Source organism: Neodiprion virginianus, chromosome 1 (assembly GCF_021901495.1).
Source record: "Neodiprion virginianus isolate iyNeoVirg1 chromosome 1, iyNeoVirg1.1, whole genome shotgun sequence".
Classification (NCBI taxonomy): domain Eukaryota; kingdom Metazoa; phylum Arthropoda; class Insecta; order Hymenoptera; family Diprionidae; genus Neodiprion; species Neodiprion virginianus.
This window is the reverse complement of record NC_060877.1, coordinates 13919726-13935230: the sequence shown is the minus strand read 5'-3', so window position 1 is coordinate 13935230 and position 15505 is coordinate 13919726. Positions and strand designations below refer to the sequence as shown.

General features: G+C 39.0%; 1 protein-coding gene across 2 annotated transcripts in view; it reads left to right on the top strand.

The window, feature by feature from the left end:
- LOC124299694 (protein Star-like) overlaps positions 1 to 15505 on the top strand; it is an 83473-nt gene that overhangs the window by 7092 nt on the left and 60876 nt on the right. For both annotated transcript variants that reach the window (XM_046753098.1, XM_046753020.1), the window contains one exon: positions 2993 to 3187. In XM_046753098.1, the coding sequence (XP_046609054.1) occupies positions 2993 to 3187 (195 nt within the window). The remainder of the gene's footprint in view (positions 1 to 2992; positions 3188 to 15505) is intronic.

The following is a 15505-nucleotide window of genomic DNA, read 5'->3' as shown; positions in this document are numbered from 1 at the left end:
AACAAAAACCTAAACGTTTCTGCAATGAAATTGAATGTTAATTAGATATTTTTTTAGTCAGTTTTGGTCTTATGAAACTTTTGTAACATTACACATATTGTAATAATGGAACAGCTTGTTCATCTATGCTGCAATCAGTGCTCAATATGATTTACTTGCGCATGGGTTTTTAGAATTTATGAAATTTTATAAATTACCTTTTTTCGTTGCAACCAGTCAGTGAAATTTTGTTTCTGATTGTCGGCATCATTTTCATCGAACGGGTCTGAACCTCATCAGATATTATTTACTATCTTTGAAATGCATACTAATTGTGGCAAGGCTACTGTTTTCAAAAACTGTATGATTGGATTTTGCGAACACGGTTTCCACTGAACTTTTGATTTAAAACTCCCTGGCTACAAATCAAATTCCCTGACTTTTTCAAGTTTTGCCTGCTTACAGGTTAAGAAGACACCCCGGCAAAACAGCGATGAAATTATTGGGATCTAAGGAAGTCTAAAAGAATAAAGTTGCAATAAAAAGAGCACTGGTTCTGGATTCCTGTAAAAAAGAAAGTGCTGTAACTTGTATTTACGGTACTGAGAAATATTAATATTGCAGAAAATGCAGTGATAAATCATAAATAAATGGCGCCGTTGAAATAAGTCATTTAAATGTAGTATTTCTGAAACGTCCTGGCAGCTGCACCAGCCAAATCGGCCCACTAAAACAATCCGGACGGGAGATTTTCTTACTTTTTTATTACTAATTTATTACCACAATACTAAATTTATTACCCTTACTAGTTCAGCGTAATCGTCTTGTGGCGTAGCATTGGTCAAAGCTGCACCAGCCATATCGTAACTTACCTATATTTCACACCATCAAGGTCTACCTTACGTCTAAATTTTTTACTTTTTTATTACGTTTTGAGGATATCAACTAAACACAAGGAATACTAACCCTTGAGGGGGTAAACAGCCCTTATTCCCTTATTCCCTTATTTCATGAATAAATCATCTTTCAGGCTAAATACTGACCGAAATTAATTGCATTCGATGTTTGTTTGCACCTGCAAGCATACAGTCATGTGTCCTGGAGCATTTTCAGACATTAGGAGTGCAGTGGGTTGTTGTTATAAATATATAATTACGCGCTCCCCAAAAACGTCTGGCTACTAACCTAATTCCGTCGAGATCATGTTTTAATCACAAATTTAAGAAATGAAAACGTTAAAAATTCAAATAGAGCTGCTAGAAAAACTTTTTTTTTAATGTTTCGATTGTTTCAATTATTCATTTCTGAAAAATTATAAAAACAATTGTTTTCAATCTTCTACTCTGATTGTTTAAAAAATCCTTATAAATTGTTTATGTCAGTATCAAAAATTTGTTTTTGACAATAGCATTGTCGGTAAAAACAATAATTTTCAAGATGAAAATCGTTTCTTCAAAGAAATTTCCTATGATATGAAAATGCGATTTTTCATTAAATAATTTTTTTATTGTTCAAAATTAATATTAAGGAACCATTTTTTCTTTAAAAATCATGATTTTAAGAGCTTTCCATATTCTGTCAAAACAAATGTCTTGGTTCCTTCCTTAATTATTTATTCAATAAAAATCTGTTATAAACAAATGAACATCCGTACTATATTTTCTTTCAGACGCTCTCAGAAAAAATAAGCAACTACGCACGAATTTTTAATGAGAATATTTTTTCCTCATTTTTCACATAATTTCAAATATTCTCACGTCTTCGAACTTATCAGTTTCTATGGATTATCCATCATTCCGGTGCGAATAACTTGTAAATTATTACCAATACGGCAAAGACACTCCAAATCTTTTCTCTACACCATTAAATGACAAAAAAATATGTTTTTAATCAAGGCTTCAACTCGATTATTTTTTAACTTATTCGCGTTTATTTGTAGAAAAATATGGAAACATTTTTGTCCGCCTTTTAAATTAAAATATCTTAGAAACTGTCACAAATATGACAAATATTACAAAAATGGCAAGCTCGAATACATGAGAATATTTGAAATTATGTAAAAAATAGGAAAAAAATATTTTCATCAGAAAGTCGTGCATGGCTGTTGTTATTTTTTTTCGTACTATCCAAACAAAAGCATAGGACGGATGTTCATTTGTTTATAACAGATTTTTTATTGAATAAACAATTAAGAGATGAAGCGAAAAATTTTTTTGGCAGAATGTGAAAGAGCACTGCAAATGATGATTTTTGAAGAAAAAAAGGATTCTTAATATCAACATTTAGCGACAAAAAAAATCGGTAATTAAAAAATGCGTTTTCAAATTATAAGGAAATTGTTTAAAGAAAGGATTTTTTTCTCAAAAATCATTGTTTTTCCGACGATCTTATTGTCCGAAACAAATTTGTGATAATGTTATAAACAATGCGTTTGTTTATCAGGATTTTTTAAACATTCAGAGTAAGAGATTTGAAGAAATTGTTTTTATATATTTATCAGTAATAAATAATGGAAACAATCGGAATATTGAAAAAAAAAGTTTTTCTGGTAGCTCTATTAGAATTTTTAAGGTTTTCATTTCTCAAATTCGTGATTAAAACATGATCTCGACGGAATAAGGTGTAACCGGACGTTAACGTTGGGGGACGCATCATTTTATTACAACAACCCATTGCACCCCAAACGACCAAAAATGAATCTCGACACAACTAAGTACTGCTAGGAAGAAGTTGCTTTGGTTTTTTAAACTTGAAAGATCATCAGAGGTGGGTAAAAAATATCAACTTTGCGAGATATCGACGGAATCGGGTGAAAACGGACGTTTTAGGGGTGAGTCATTTTATTACCACAACCCACTGCACCCCTAATGTCTGAAAATGCTCCAGGGCACATGACTGTATGCCAGCAGGTGCGAACAAACGTCGAATGCAATTAATTTCAGTTTCATGTGCTGATTGAAGGGTCTAAGATTTCGAATATAACCCCCATCACTTTATTTTTATATGTTCGCAGGATGCAGCTATCAGGGACACAAGGCACAGCTGGTTCAGTAACGTCATTCGCAGCGGGGTCGTCTCTACCCAGTCCTTCTTCAGTGAGTGAAAAAAAATCTTGGTGCCGACGAGTGGCTCCTTGCCTCGCTTTTCTCGTTGCATTTTCCACGGCGATGGCTTTACTCCTAGTGTGGAGCGAAGATGCCGACAGGAGGTGCGTAATTCGTGGCTTCTTTAGATTATACGTTCTTGCAGCTGCTAAAATCGACATACGCTGGGAAGTGATGTGGGGAATTCTATTATCGAACTGTTTTAGAAATATTTAATCATTCATCTAGTAGATTTGCCTATTCAGTAAAATGTACCTAAACTTTGTTCACCAAGAAAGCTATGATATCGAAAATCGATATGGATATTCATGCTCAAAAATGCTTTTTTCCATCGTATTTCCTAAAATTTTGCAATGATTCAGTCGAAACGATACAATTTTCACCGTAATGCTAAGAGTTGTTCACATAGATAACAAGAAAAATAATTTTTGAATTCCCTATGGCAGAAGAATAAATTCTAGAAAACCGTGTAGCGATAATATAACCAGAATTGGTTAACAATTTTGATAAAATTCAAAACATCTGCGTCATTGAATGCTTTCTTCAGGTTACAGAAAAATGGAAAACAACAAAGCCGAGAAATAATTTGGATTTTCAAAGAAACATTGCCATGTTCTTACAACCGCACTCCATAGTGTTTGTTACAGAGCCAATCTTGTATATTTTTCCGTTCTGAGATAGATTACAAAAGATTATTCGCGTAAACGTTAGCGTCAATGACCATACAAGCATAAGATTAAGCTTCAACTATAATTTGATTTCCGCATTACCTCCGTTAATAACTCGACTACTTTTCAAATATTGAATACTTTATAAGCAATAGTGCTCATAAAAATTACAGAATATTCTCATTTTTAACAAGAGGTAGCTCAAAAAATAAAATTTGTGGCATGTGTGTGTATAAGGACTTATTTACTAATATGAAATTCGAACTCGTCAAAAATGGTCTATTTCATGCACTTTTGCCACGAAAATAACTATTAGAGGTTTCTGGCAGATGCCACTCACAATTAGCTGCTGCATTGTTACAATTTCGCATGCTCACTCGGTTGGGACACACCCACGGTACAACGCGGCTTCATATATTTTTTGCCCCCGGGCAATCTCTTAATACTAGTTGTTTTTTGGGCAGGGATACAGCAATTAGTTCATGTGTGAGGAACCATGCTCCGAAAAAAAACCTTACACTCAACCACAACTCAACTGGCAGCTCGTCGAACCCATTGACCCTGATAGTTTTTAATGGAGTGAGACAAAAGTCGAGTGCCTTGTAGATTCTTCCAGTTAGCGTTATATGATTCTATTTGAGGACTGTCAATCTGGAATCAGAATGGATGTAAGACTACGAAATGCGGCATTAGACTCGGTGAAATTCTACTCTACTGTTTGACCCTTTCTGAAGTGAAAATTTAACGAGTTTATTTTTTGAGAAATATCGTTGAAGGTAAACCTCTATAATCGCAAGCCGTGCTATCTGCGCTCCTTTCCACACAAAACAATGATCACCAATGAACGTTCATTGCAGTACCTCGATGAAGGCTACTGCCGTCCATTGGGCATCTACAAATATTTGTATTCAAAACATGGAAGGTTGGAATGGTCGCAACAATACATTACATTGAACGTCCAGTGGATATCAATATAGGGATCTTATAAACGGGCGCTGGATGTCTTGTGAACATTCATTGAACGCCAATAGGATGTAAACTTGATCCCAGTGTGGATCCCATGGACGTCCATGAAACATTCGTATAGTCAATGATGCACAGGCATATCATTTTTCATATGTCACGAATACGTATGCATGTTTCGACAGATTTTATAATACTAAAACACATTTATTGTCGTGTGAGAAACGACCTACTTCAGACAGCTTCAAGGATGTCCACCAGCCTCCGTGAGACGTTCAATGTTGATATCCATGAACACATGCCGCATGGATACTACAGGGAAGTCCAAGAGTAATGAATCAGTGTATATGCATGGGCATATCTTCTAAATATATAGAACGAATCTTCTGCAGAGGCGTACCATCAGCTTTCCTCAGGAAGACGACACCCTCTATTGTGCCACACGTAACGATGTCCGGCCTCTTTTGCAAATGACTTAGATGACGTTAAAAACTTATAAACGTTAGATGGGAGCACTTTGTTGACCTAGATGTTCCAGACATTGTCTAAAGGCACTAGGGAAAGCGCAGTAGTGAGAAAAGTGCCCCGTCGCATCTTAGCAGCAATGAATCGCGGCCGAGCTTCTGCAGTGCCGAACGTAACCAAAAGAGGTATTGGGCGATCACTTCGAGCTCTCATAGGAGGAATCAGAAAGCGAGAGGAGTCAATGTTACCTACAACCAAATTACCCGCAAGGGTCGCGGCAACCTGCTACACGGCTGCGGGATTAGAGTCAGAACAAGCGCAAGGGACGCTAGAGATTATGGCTTCGACATCTTCTCGAACAGGTACACAGGCGGGACAGCTCCTAGAAATTTTGGGGCGTCCAGATTGGCGTAGGCGGCGGAGTGCGGCGAGCTCATCATGGAGCTTCCGATTATCCCCTGCCAGCTGCAGAATTTTAACGACATCGGTATTGACGCGAGCTTAAAGAGCCGGTAAGTCCTGAAGCTGCGTGGAAATGTCACCAAAGGGAGCATTGATAAGCAGGTAAAGCTTATCAAGCTGGACAGCAAGTGTTTCATGAGGCAAAGGCAGCACGGTGGATTTTCCGCAGACGTAGTGGTGCCGACCGAGGCGATGGCTGCAACTGCTCGCTCTTGTGCGAGGTCAGGGAGCGGGCAATAAACCTTCTTCTTACACAGCCTGGATGATAGACAGCATGACAAGAGGCATAGCAGCGAGGAGAACAGTCCTCCTCCAAGCAAAGCAAGCGCGTGGAGACATGCCTGCAGTCACGCGCAGCCCATATCAAGATAGTACGGCACTGTAGATAGATAAACTCAGCCGGTAAAGTAGAGTGACTGACAGCAGCTGCACAGCCACTTATGCGGTCCAGCCCAGAGTTGACAGCGGCAATCAGTACGGACGAAAAGAGGTGTAGTCGACAGGAGAGAAGTTGTGATTACCGCAGCAATCCCAAGAAAACCAAGCCAGGAACACCAAAAAGGGCTAGACCATCCTTGGGCGACTTAGGGATGCTATTCTTTTGTCCGCTTTCCGGTCTGTCCTTTGTATACTATAATTCCAGAAGGTCATCTTTGTATTACGGTCACTTCCAGGTACTTGACTTGCTCTCCAATCTCGTTGGTATACGTTTTCCGGTGAGAATCACCAGTTCTGTCTTTTCGTTGCCAGTTGCAGCCCGTAGTCAGGCATCCACCGTACGACTTGTCTCATCGTCTGGTTCAGTTTATGCTGTGCCAGTTCTGGAGAGCGCTCGACTATCACCGCCGCCAGATCATCCGCGTATGCGACTAGGCGTGCGCCAAGAGGGAGCTCCAGTCTGAGCTGGCTGCGTAGGTACCGTTCCAGAAGTCTGGTCAATGTATGGATTCTTGGGCGACCCCTACGGTGATCTCTCGTGTCATTTGCTCTTCGATTGTCTCATATGTTAATCGTCTGTTTTGAAGGTAGTCTTCCCCAACCAGGAGCAAGTACAATGGAACCTCCGAAGTCGCCGCTCAGCGCCTCCAGGATGTCCACCCACCTGGTCGAGTTCAAGGTGTTCTTGACGTCTAATGTCGCCAGCAGCACGATAGGTCACGCAGCGTAACAGTGTCTGTCTGTGTCGCAGAAAAAGTCTACCATCTCCTAGATTACTTCGATCGTTGATCGACCCCTTCGGAAGCCGAACTGCTGGTCCCAGAGGCTTCCTGCGTTCTGTTTCGCGTCCTTGAGTCTTGGTCTCAGTAATTGTTCGTCCAGTTTCCCTGTCGTGTCCAGTAGGCTCAGCGGCCGGTAGGCCGACGGTGCAGAAGTCACTCTCATCCTTAGGGACAAGGACCAGCTTCGCCGCCTTCCACCGGCCGCTGAAGGTCCTTGTCATCACGCACGTGTTGTACAGGTCCAAGAGTATCTCAGGCTTCAGGTTAGCCATCAGCCAAACAACCTTCGCCGGTACCCCATCGGGGTCTGGCGCCTTATCCGTTCTCATCGCGTTGGCTGCTGTGGCGAGCTCCTCCGCGGTAAAGACTAGAATATCACCACCATCTCGTTGTTGTTGGTTGCATCCATATATGTCGGATGTGTCGCGAATAGTCTGTCGACGATCCGTCGTGCCATTTCAGCGTTTTTGAGTTCTAGCGGGATCCAGGCCCCTAGTCTACCGGTTACGATCTTGTGACCCGTACCCCACGGGTCCCGGTCCACCTTCTCGCAGAGCTTTTTCCAGCATCGTGCTTTACTACTCTGATAGTGTTTGTCAGTCGCTTCCGTTTCGTCTTGTATGCAGCTTGGAGGGTTTCCCTTTCGGGTCTCCCGCCAGCCCTCGCTATCCGTCTTCGTTTGGCCAGGCAGCTCTTCCGCAGTTCAGCTATTCCGTCCATCCACCATGAGCAAATAGATGCCGTCCTGAATGCTAAAAACCACTGCACAGTGCCAGTCTTCAAAGTTTGTATGAGGGCAGTGGGATATAAGATCAAGACTCCTAGGGGTAATTTAGCCTACTCAATAGTTGGACAGAAATGACATGGTTGATGAGTCAGTCGAGTGGGTTGCAGCAAGGTATAATGGCAATGGTAATTGAGAAAAAGTACACGCTCATATTTCAATTCGTCAGAATGATCGAAAGTTGAAAATTAATTCCTCAATAACGATGCTAAGCAGAATTAGAGAAGTATGTTAAACTTGTCACGATTAATTTTCCACACGGTAAGATAAGGTGACGTGAGGGCAATCACTCAGTTACTCTATGGCGTAGATTAGTTTTGGCAAAAGAAAAAAGTTGGTCACTAGACGCAATTGCATCAATTTTTACAAAAGAGAAAAGATATGAGAAAAGGCGAAACAAACCTCACGACGGTTTTGGATGACTAATTCAAATAGACAAGCTACTGGTAGAAGACTGGGGAATAACCAAATAGAATACCCAAAGGAAAGTAGGTATTGCGTTAATTATGCCAATACTGCCGCTTCCCCTGTTTTTTACTCGAACACGACCCCCAACCGTGGATAAGTTCTATTGCACTTTCAATACTGCCGCACGGTAGGTGCGTTGTGCTATTGTTTTCGTTGCCGAGACGCATCGAGAGTGGGGGTACTGCTTTCCTCGGTTAGATATTTCCCTATACGCCCATCACCGGCACTATTGAAAGAGCGTACTGTATGTTGATCAAGTAGCAGAAAATGAAATAGACTCACAATCACAGGAAGGAAATTTAAACAAATTAGCAGGAGAGATATTACTGTGATAAACAAGACAGCAAATATTGGTACGAAACATGAGACTTTTATCCTATAATTAACAATCAGCAAGTTTACAATAAAAAGAAAGATATAACTAACATGCAATAAGATCTAAGAAATTACTTAAAATGGAGAAAGGATAATTAACAAAAGGAAAAATACCGGAAAGAAGGAAAATCAACGAGAATCTATAGCAAATGCAGTAAAATAACTAAATAAAACTTGAAGAATATGTTTGATTTTATAACGGTGTCACAATTAACGAACGGAGCAGTAAAAGTGCAGGCACTCGGGTGATAACTAGTTCCAACTTAATTAATGATACTATAGTCGTACTCTAGTTTCAGATATTGTTATGGAAAAGATATCGGTATCGCTGGATATTCACAAAAGATGTACACTGCCTGAATTGCGAAACTAAGAATCACGAGATTTAGGTAATAAACGATACGGCACATTCGAGATCTAGAGAACTTATACCTTGGACAATGATTTATACGTAGAAATCTAGGCTGTGGTACTGTTGCGGTAAGCAATCGATTTAGGCGGTTAATAAAAATTTAGCAATAGAGAAGAAAATTAGCTATGGATAATAAAATGAATGATGTTAAAATCGACGGCAGTATGGAAGAACGTGACATCTCAAATTGTGCCCGAAGAACGTGACATCTTAGATTGTGCCAAAAGAAGGTCACATCTCAAATTGTGCCACAAAAAGGTGACATCTCAAATTGTGTCAGAAGAACGTGACATCTCAAATTGTGAAAAAAGCTCGACAATAATTTTACCCAAACTACAAACTTAGATTAATCAACGGCCACAATAGCATATTTTATATTCTAAGGTCCAGTTTATGTACAAGTCCAGTGTTATACACTCATCTAGCTCCAGGGAAGCCTGTCGGTTGTGTTGGGAAATATGCTCCGCTTATCGTCATTCCAGCTCAGTGCTACTTTCTTCAGCCATCTCAAGCTGGAACCGCCACATTCGAAAATCGAAAAATTTCCTATGGAATAATTAAGGGCTAATTAGAGGCTAATTAAATGCTCTATTTTCGAATTAAATGCTCCGCGTTTTTTAAAAGAAACCTGTGGCGGTGCCAGCGTGACATAAACCTTGAACCGCCACACCGAAAAAAGACGGATAACACGTGAAATTTTGCAAAAGTGTTAGGGTCATAATTAAAGGCTAATTAAAGGCTCTTGGAATTCCTCATCTTTGAATTCGTTGCTCGGCGTTTTTCAAAAAAAACCTGTGGCGGTGCCAGCTCGGGATAAACCAGACTTAAAAAAAACGGGAACGAGGTCAAATTTCAAAAAAGTGTGAGGGTCATAATTAAAGGCTAATTAAAGGCTCCCGGAAAACCACCCGCTCGAATTAACTGCTCAGCCCTCGAGGGGTGGAAACCACCAAAAAATTCGAAAAATCGGTGTAACTCTCGGACGCAACAACTTACAGAGTTCGTACGAGCGTCAAAATTACTTCAGAATTGAAGGCTCCTGGAAAACCACCCGATCGAATTAACTGCTCCACCCCCGAGGGGTGGAAACCACCCAAAAACTAGAAAAATCGGTGTAACTTTTGGACGCAACAACTTAAAGAGTCGTACGGGCGCTAAAATTACTCTAGAATTAAAGGCTCCCGGAATATCATCCGATCGAATTAACTGCTCCACCCCCGAGGGGTGGAAACCACCCAAAAACTAGAAAAATCGGTGTAACTTTTGGACGCAACAACTTACAGAGTTCGTACGGGCGCTAAAATTACTCTAGAATTAAAGGCTCCCGGAATATCATCCGCTCAAATTAACTGCTTCACCCCGGAGGGGTGGAAACCACCCAAAAACTAGAAAAATCGCTGTTACTCTTGGACGGATTAAGTTAGGTGGTCTTTGGAGGCGTTACATTAATCTCTTAATCATAGGCTCTCCGCTGCACAGTTTAAAAGTTTGTGTTTCAGAAAATCCATACAAGTTGACGTAATCCGTTCTAATTTCCAGATTTCGGTCACTTCAAAACAATGCATTATTGAATTGTCTCTGATAACAGAAGAATTTTCAACAACACAAGCTCTACAAAAATCAGCAGAGAAATTTGAATGAATTTCAGGGTATACAAAATTCTTAAGTGTTCAGTTGATTTCATGTTTTGTCAACGATCAAACCGATTATTCTGTTCTGTTAGTAGTACAAAAGAATTCAAGTTTCACGGGACCGTTTTGCAGTAAAGTTCACTACTTCGTCGCTATCAGGAATCATGATACCCCGTTCCAATCCATGATTCCCGAGACTATTTTAAATAGAGTAATTTCTGGTTTCGCCCGTAACTTCGTGCTGGTGTATAAATGTGGAGTGCTATTGGATCAGGTGTCAACATTGTTGAAAATTGTTCTTCGCTCACAACTTTGCTGCGATAATGTGTTCTGCCCGTATAAGCCAGTCACCGTCATCCAAACCATATTTCACTCTACGTTGACTTGGTTCATTTCCGACGTTATCGCCCCTGATCCATTGAATTGAATCCGCCCATAAATCAGAATCGTAAATCAGTAATAATTAATAATAAAAATATTAATAATAAAATATGAATTAATCATGATCACAAAAATGCAGGCGAACAGAGGGTATTTCGACAGTTAGCAAAAAAAGCTTGTCAATGCCTAAGCGCTTCGAGTAAATTCATTTAAATGACCTGTGTTAAATTCCATTATGTATCAAAAACTCATCAATTTTATTGGCCGGTAATTGGTTATAAGTACACATTGTTAATATTAAATCTCATCGGTAGGCAAAAATCATTTTTACTCAACAAAATAGCTATTGGTACTCACAGCATGTATGATTTCAGTAGAATGTAGATTGTGTGTAGGCGACCGTGATGTTAGCCATCATGGCATCGCACATCTCGGGAAATATTTCAATTGCAAGAGTCTTTGAAATAACCAAAACTGCCATTTTTAACTTTTCTTCTGTGTTGGGAACATCAATCGACAATATATCGACATCTTTGCATTCACATCATGTGCTGTAAAGCTATGTAAGCCCTCACCCTGAAACCATACTCCGTTTTTTCGTACCTCACCACAGGTAAACATGAGCCGTTTGCATTTGCGGCACATTAAACCACTTCAAACTTTATAATACCCAAAATACTGGAAAAATATCTTCTTGTATCTTGAGGTCTTAACTATAAGTCAAATTCATAATACTATCGAATAATCAATTTTACAACTATTTTGAATGTACAGCGAGATAGTTTAAAAAAAGTAATTTTTTTTACTTCCAAACAAGTTGAGAACTTCCATTTTAGCACCAAAATACGTCTTTCAAAATTTGAGCTCTCAATCTTAACATTAAGAGGTTGCGCATCGCACTTTTCCATTTTTCATAAGGATTACATGGGAGAAAATCGTTTTTGGCTCATTCTGATTTTCATCACTAGCTAACGATGCGCCGTACAGAAAATTCATAGACATATTTTTGTAGAGAATTGAACGCTGTTCAAGAAAAGACATCTTATCATTTTCTGATAAAGCTACTCTTTAATAAGTGTTTGACGTTCTTACATGACTTTTGACCTCTAATAACTTTTCAACGAGTGAATTTATCAAAAAATAATGGAAGACCTTTTTTGTAGAGCGTTTAATTCTCTACGAAAATTTGTCTGTGAATTTTCTGTACGACGCATCGTAAGCTAGTTATAAAAATAGAAAGGGGCAAGAAGCATTTAGCCCATGTTTTTCTAATGGAAAAAAGAAAAGTACGGTGCGCACCCTCATAATGTTAATAATGAGAGTTCAAATTTTAACAGGCGTATTTTTATACACAAATGGGACATTTGAACCTGTTTGGAGGTAAATATATATATATTGAAACGTTTCGAGTTTGCACGCTTTCGCCAATGAGACGTACAGTTTATTTGCGGGCTTTGTTTCGCCAAAACTTCACACGCTATGTGTGATATTTAGCGCATACTCGAATGATATATTTATTTTGAGAGTTTCCTGTCTCTGGGATAGAGGTGCAGGATTCGGTCTCTGGACAGGGAAGGAAGGTGGAGAAGGACGACTTGTTAATTGTGTGATTAACTTCTGGAACAGCCCGAATAGTTTGACCACTTCAACTTGGTTTTTCGAGATAGCTTCAGAATTTGTTTTTTCACCCTCATGTGCAAAGGCACGAGTGGAATAGACCCATCATCATAGGCCGTGTAAACGGTTGAGGGTCAAACTTGATCTGTGAGTGTGAAGCACGCACAAATAGATCGCTCTGAGAGGTTGACTCGTGATGCGAAATATCTATTTCTGGAAAGGAAATATGGCAGTGATACGTCAATGTTTTGTTCCCGTGAGGCGGGATAAGAGACAGGATGAAAGGTTGTGAACTTATTCTTCTGGTAATCTCTAAGAGATTTTTGATAATTTCGGAAGGGATAGTTCTTCCTTATTTGCTCTGATATTAATGAAGTTTGCCTGCGGCAAGACTGACTATTAATTGCATGATAACATGTTGGTCAGAGGGACGGTATTTGATTATTCTGGATCGTTGACTAGTCGGTTTTGGTGATGGATAATGATTCGTTTAGTGGGAACTAAGACAGAATATCATTCGTGTGCGAGTATGGTAGTCGGAAGGACTTAGATGATAGTTCGGTTTACCTATGGGTAGACTCACTATTATTTATGCGATAGCCTGGTCGTCAGAGGGACGGTATTTGATAATGAGGAATCGTCGCTGACAGTTGATTTTGATATTATAATTATTCGTTTAGATAGTACTGAAACAGAATATTACGTGAGTGATAGCACAGTAGTCAGAAGGACTTTGATAGTGATTCAGTTTGCGTATGGCAAGACTGGATATTACTAGCGTGGTAGTTAAAGGCAAGGGGATTCTACGCAAATTTACCTTCACCTGTATTAAGACTTTCAGTCGCTATGACCGTGACTCTCTACGGGTTCAGGTGTCCTACCTACGGGTCGGGGGATTGTGAGACGATCACCGTATCTGAGCTATGAGGTCAGACGCAATGCTGTTCTTCACTCAGACACGGCTCCCTGGTACCTAAGGAATTTATTTTATTGAAAACAAATAGAATTTATTAGTACGCTGAATGCCCTCCTTTGATGGGAAGTGGTGTTGAGGATTCCTTGCACGGGTACTCCACGTCTCCTGATCGTGGGTCCTTGGTGTCCGGCTCCTCGTGGATGTGGGAAGTATGGGTCTTCTCGTGGAAGTCTTCGATAATCTATCCTGGCGGTTGCTCAATAGGTAATAGATTGCTAGATTCGCATTTGAGCTCGTCTTATATACTCTTATTGTCTAGTTACGCCGTTTTCGGGGATAGAGATTGGTCGCGTTCCCTGAAGAAGGGGTACGGTAAATCGTGTAATTTGATTGGGTTCCCGGTGTGTGGCGGGGTTATCGAGTGGACAGTTAGATTTGGCTTGGGTTTACCAAGCAAAATATTAGGGGGCACGCGCCGAACCCCAGGTGTCGGTACGCCAGCCAGGCGTCCCGTCACAATATATATATATTTTTATCCCTGAATAAATGCCTTATACACCCCGAGATCCGCGTAAGGGCTCTATCCTGATAGTAATATGAACAACCTCCAACGCACCCTCATGACTGGAAGTTACGGGAAGGTTACAATTACAGCAAAAAAATTGACAAACAATATTTATAGCCGTATACGTGAAACTTATTGTACGCATTAATTGGAACATAAGAAACTTAGGAAAATATCATCTTCCGCCTGAATTCCACGACACGCTTGTCTTCCACCCACATAAGTGGTGAAATTTTGCGAATTTTACCAGTATATTTGAGTCTCGATTCTTACGGTAAAAGATCTATTACAACTATCCGCCAGAGTTTTAATTTATTCACTGAGTAAACGTATAACATGGAAAAAACAGCTTCACGATGGTCTTCCAATCATTCAGAACACCAACGATCGTCTTTAAGGACGTTCCCACCAAAAACACTTTTCTTCTAATATTTTCCAAATTTTGAATACACATACTTATGAGTGCCCTTTATGTGTAGGAATTTTTTAAAACCCTTCTTGCGGTGCTAAATTTTGAAATATTGCAAGTTGAAATTTACATATTTAACATGTGATCCCTATCCTAACCCCCATTGTGGCGCACCTTTTTTTTAAGTTACTACAGTAATTTTCTTGGAATTTCTATGAAAAACTGAAAATCACTAATTGAACATATAATAAACATGTTTCTCAAAAAATAACACAAAGAAGCGGTATTCATTTAATTATAAAAAATGTTAAAAGTGAGCTACTTTTCACTTTTTTTTCATTACTTGATCAGTGAGAAATAGCGACTTGGCAACGTTGCGTTGGGCGGAAAGTTCAAAATACCGTATAGGCGTAGTAGTTGTAAATAAATGTGAACCGCTCACAGATAGGTTAACTGTAGGCTGTTGTAAAGAAAAATGCAATTTTTTAAGTATATTAAGTATTTATTATAAATTATTTTTCAACATTAATACTCGTTATGTTAACATCATCAACAATTATAGATTCAAAAATATAATCAATCATATAATTTTCATAAAAACTATAATTTTATCAAGTAACACAAAATAAAACATTTTAGAAATATATTATTTTTTAGACATAGGTATTTTTTTAATTTTCTTTTTTGGTGATTTTAAATTCTTAATCTTTGGCGAATTTTCATTTTTTAGGAAGTCTAAAACTGCCGTTAAAATTTTTTTATTTTTAGTTATTCGCACTTTGTTATTATCTAATTTTTCGCTAAACAATTGCACAATAGCATTTTCTCCACCTACTCTATAGATTTCCCTCAAATTATCACAAGAAATGTCATTTGAAGCCAATTTTTTACACATATTAACTGAAATAATATTTCTTAATTCGACTAACATTTTTAAGTTTACTTTAGTTTTATCTGAGTTGGATAACTCTTCCAAATAAATATTACTGTTTTTACATGCCTTTAATACACCACTTCGCAGGTTTAATGTATTAATTAAGTCTTGAAGTACCACAACGTCATACGCAGCGTCATGAAAAGATTCCT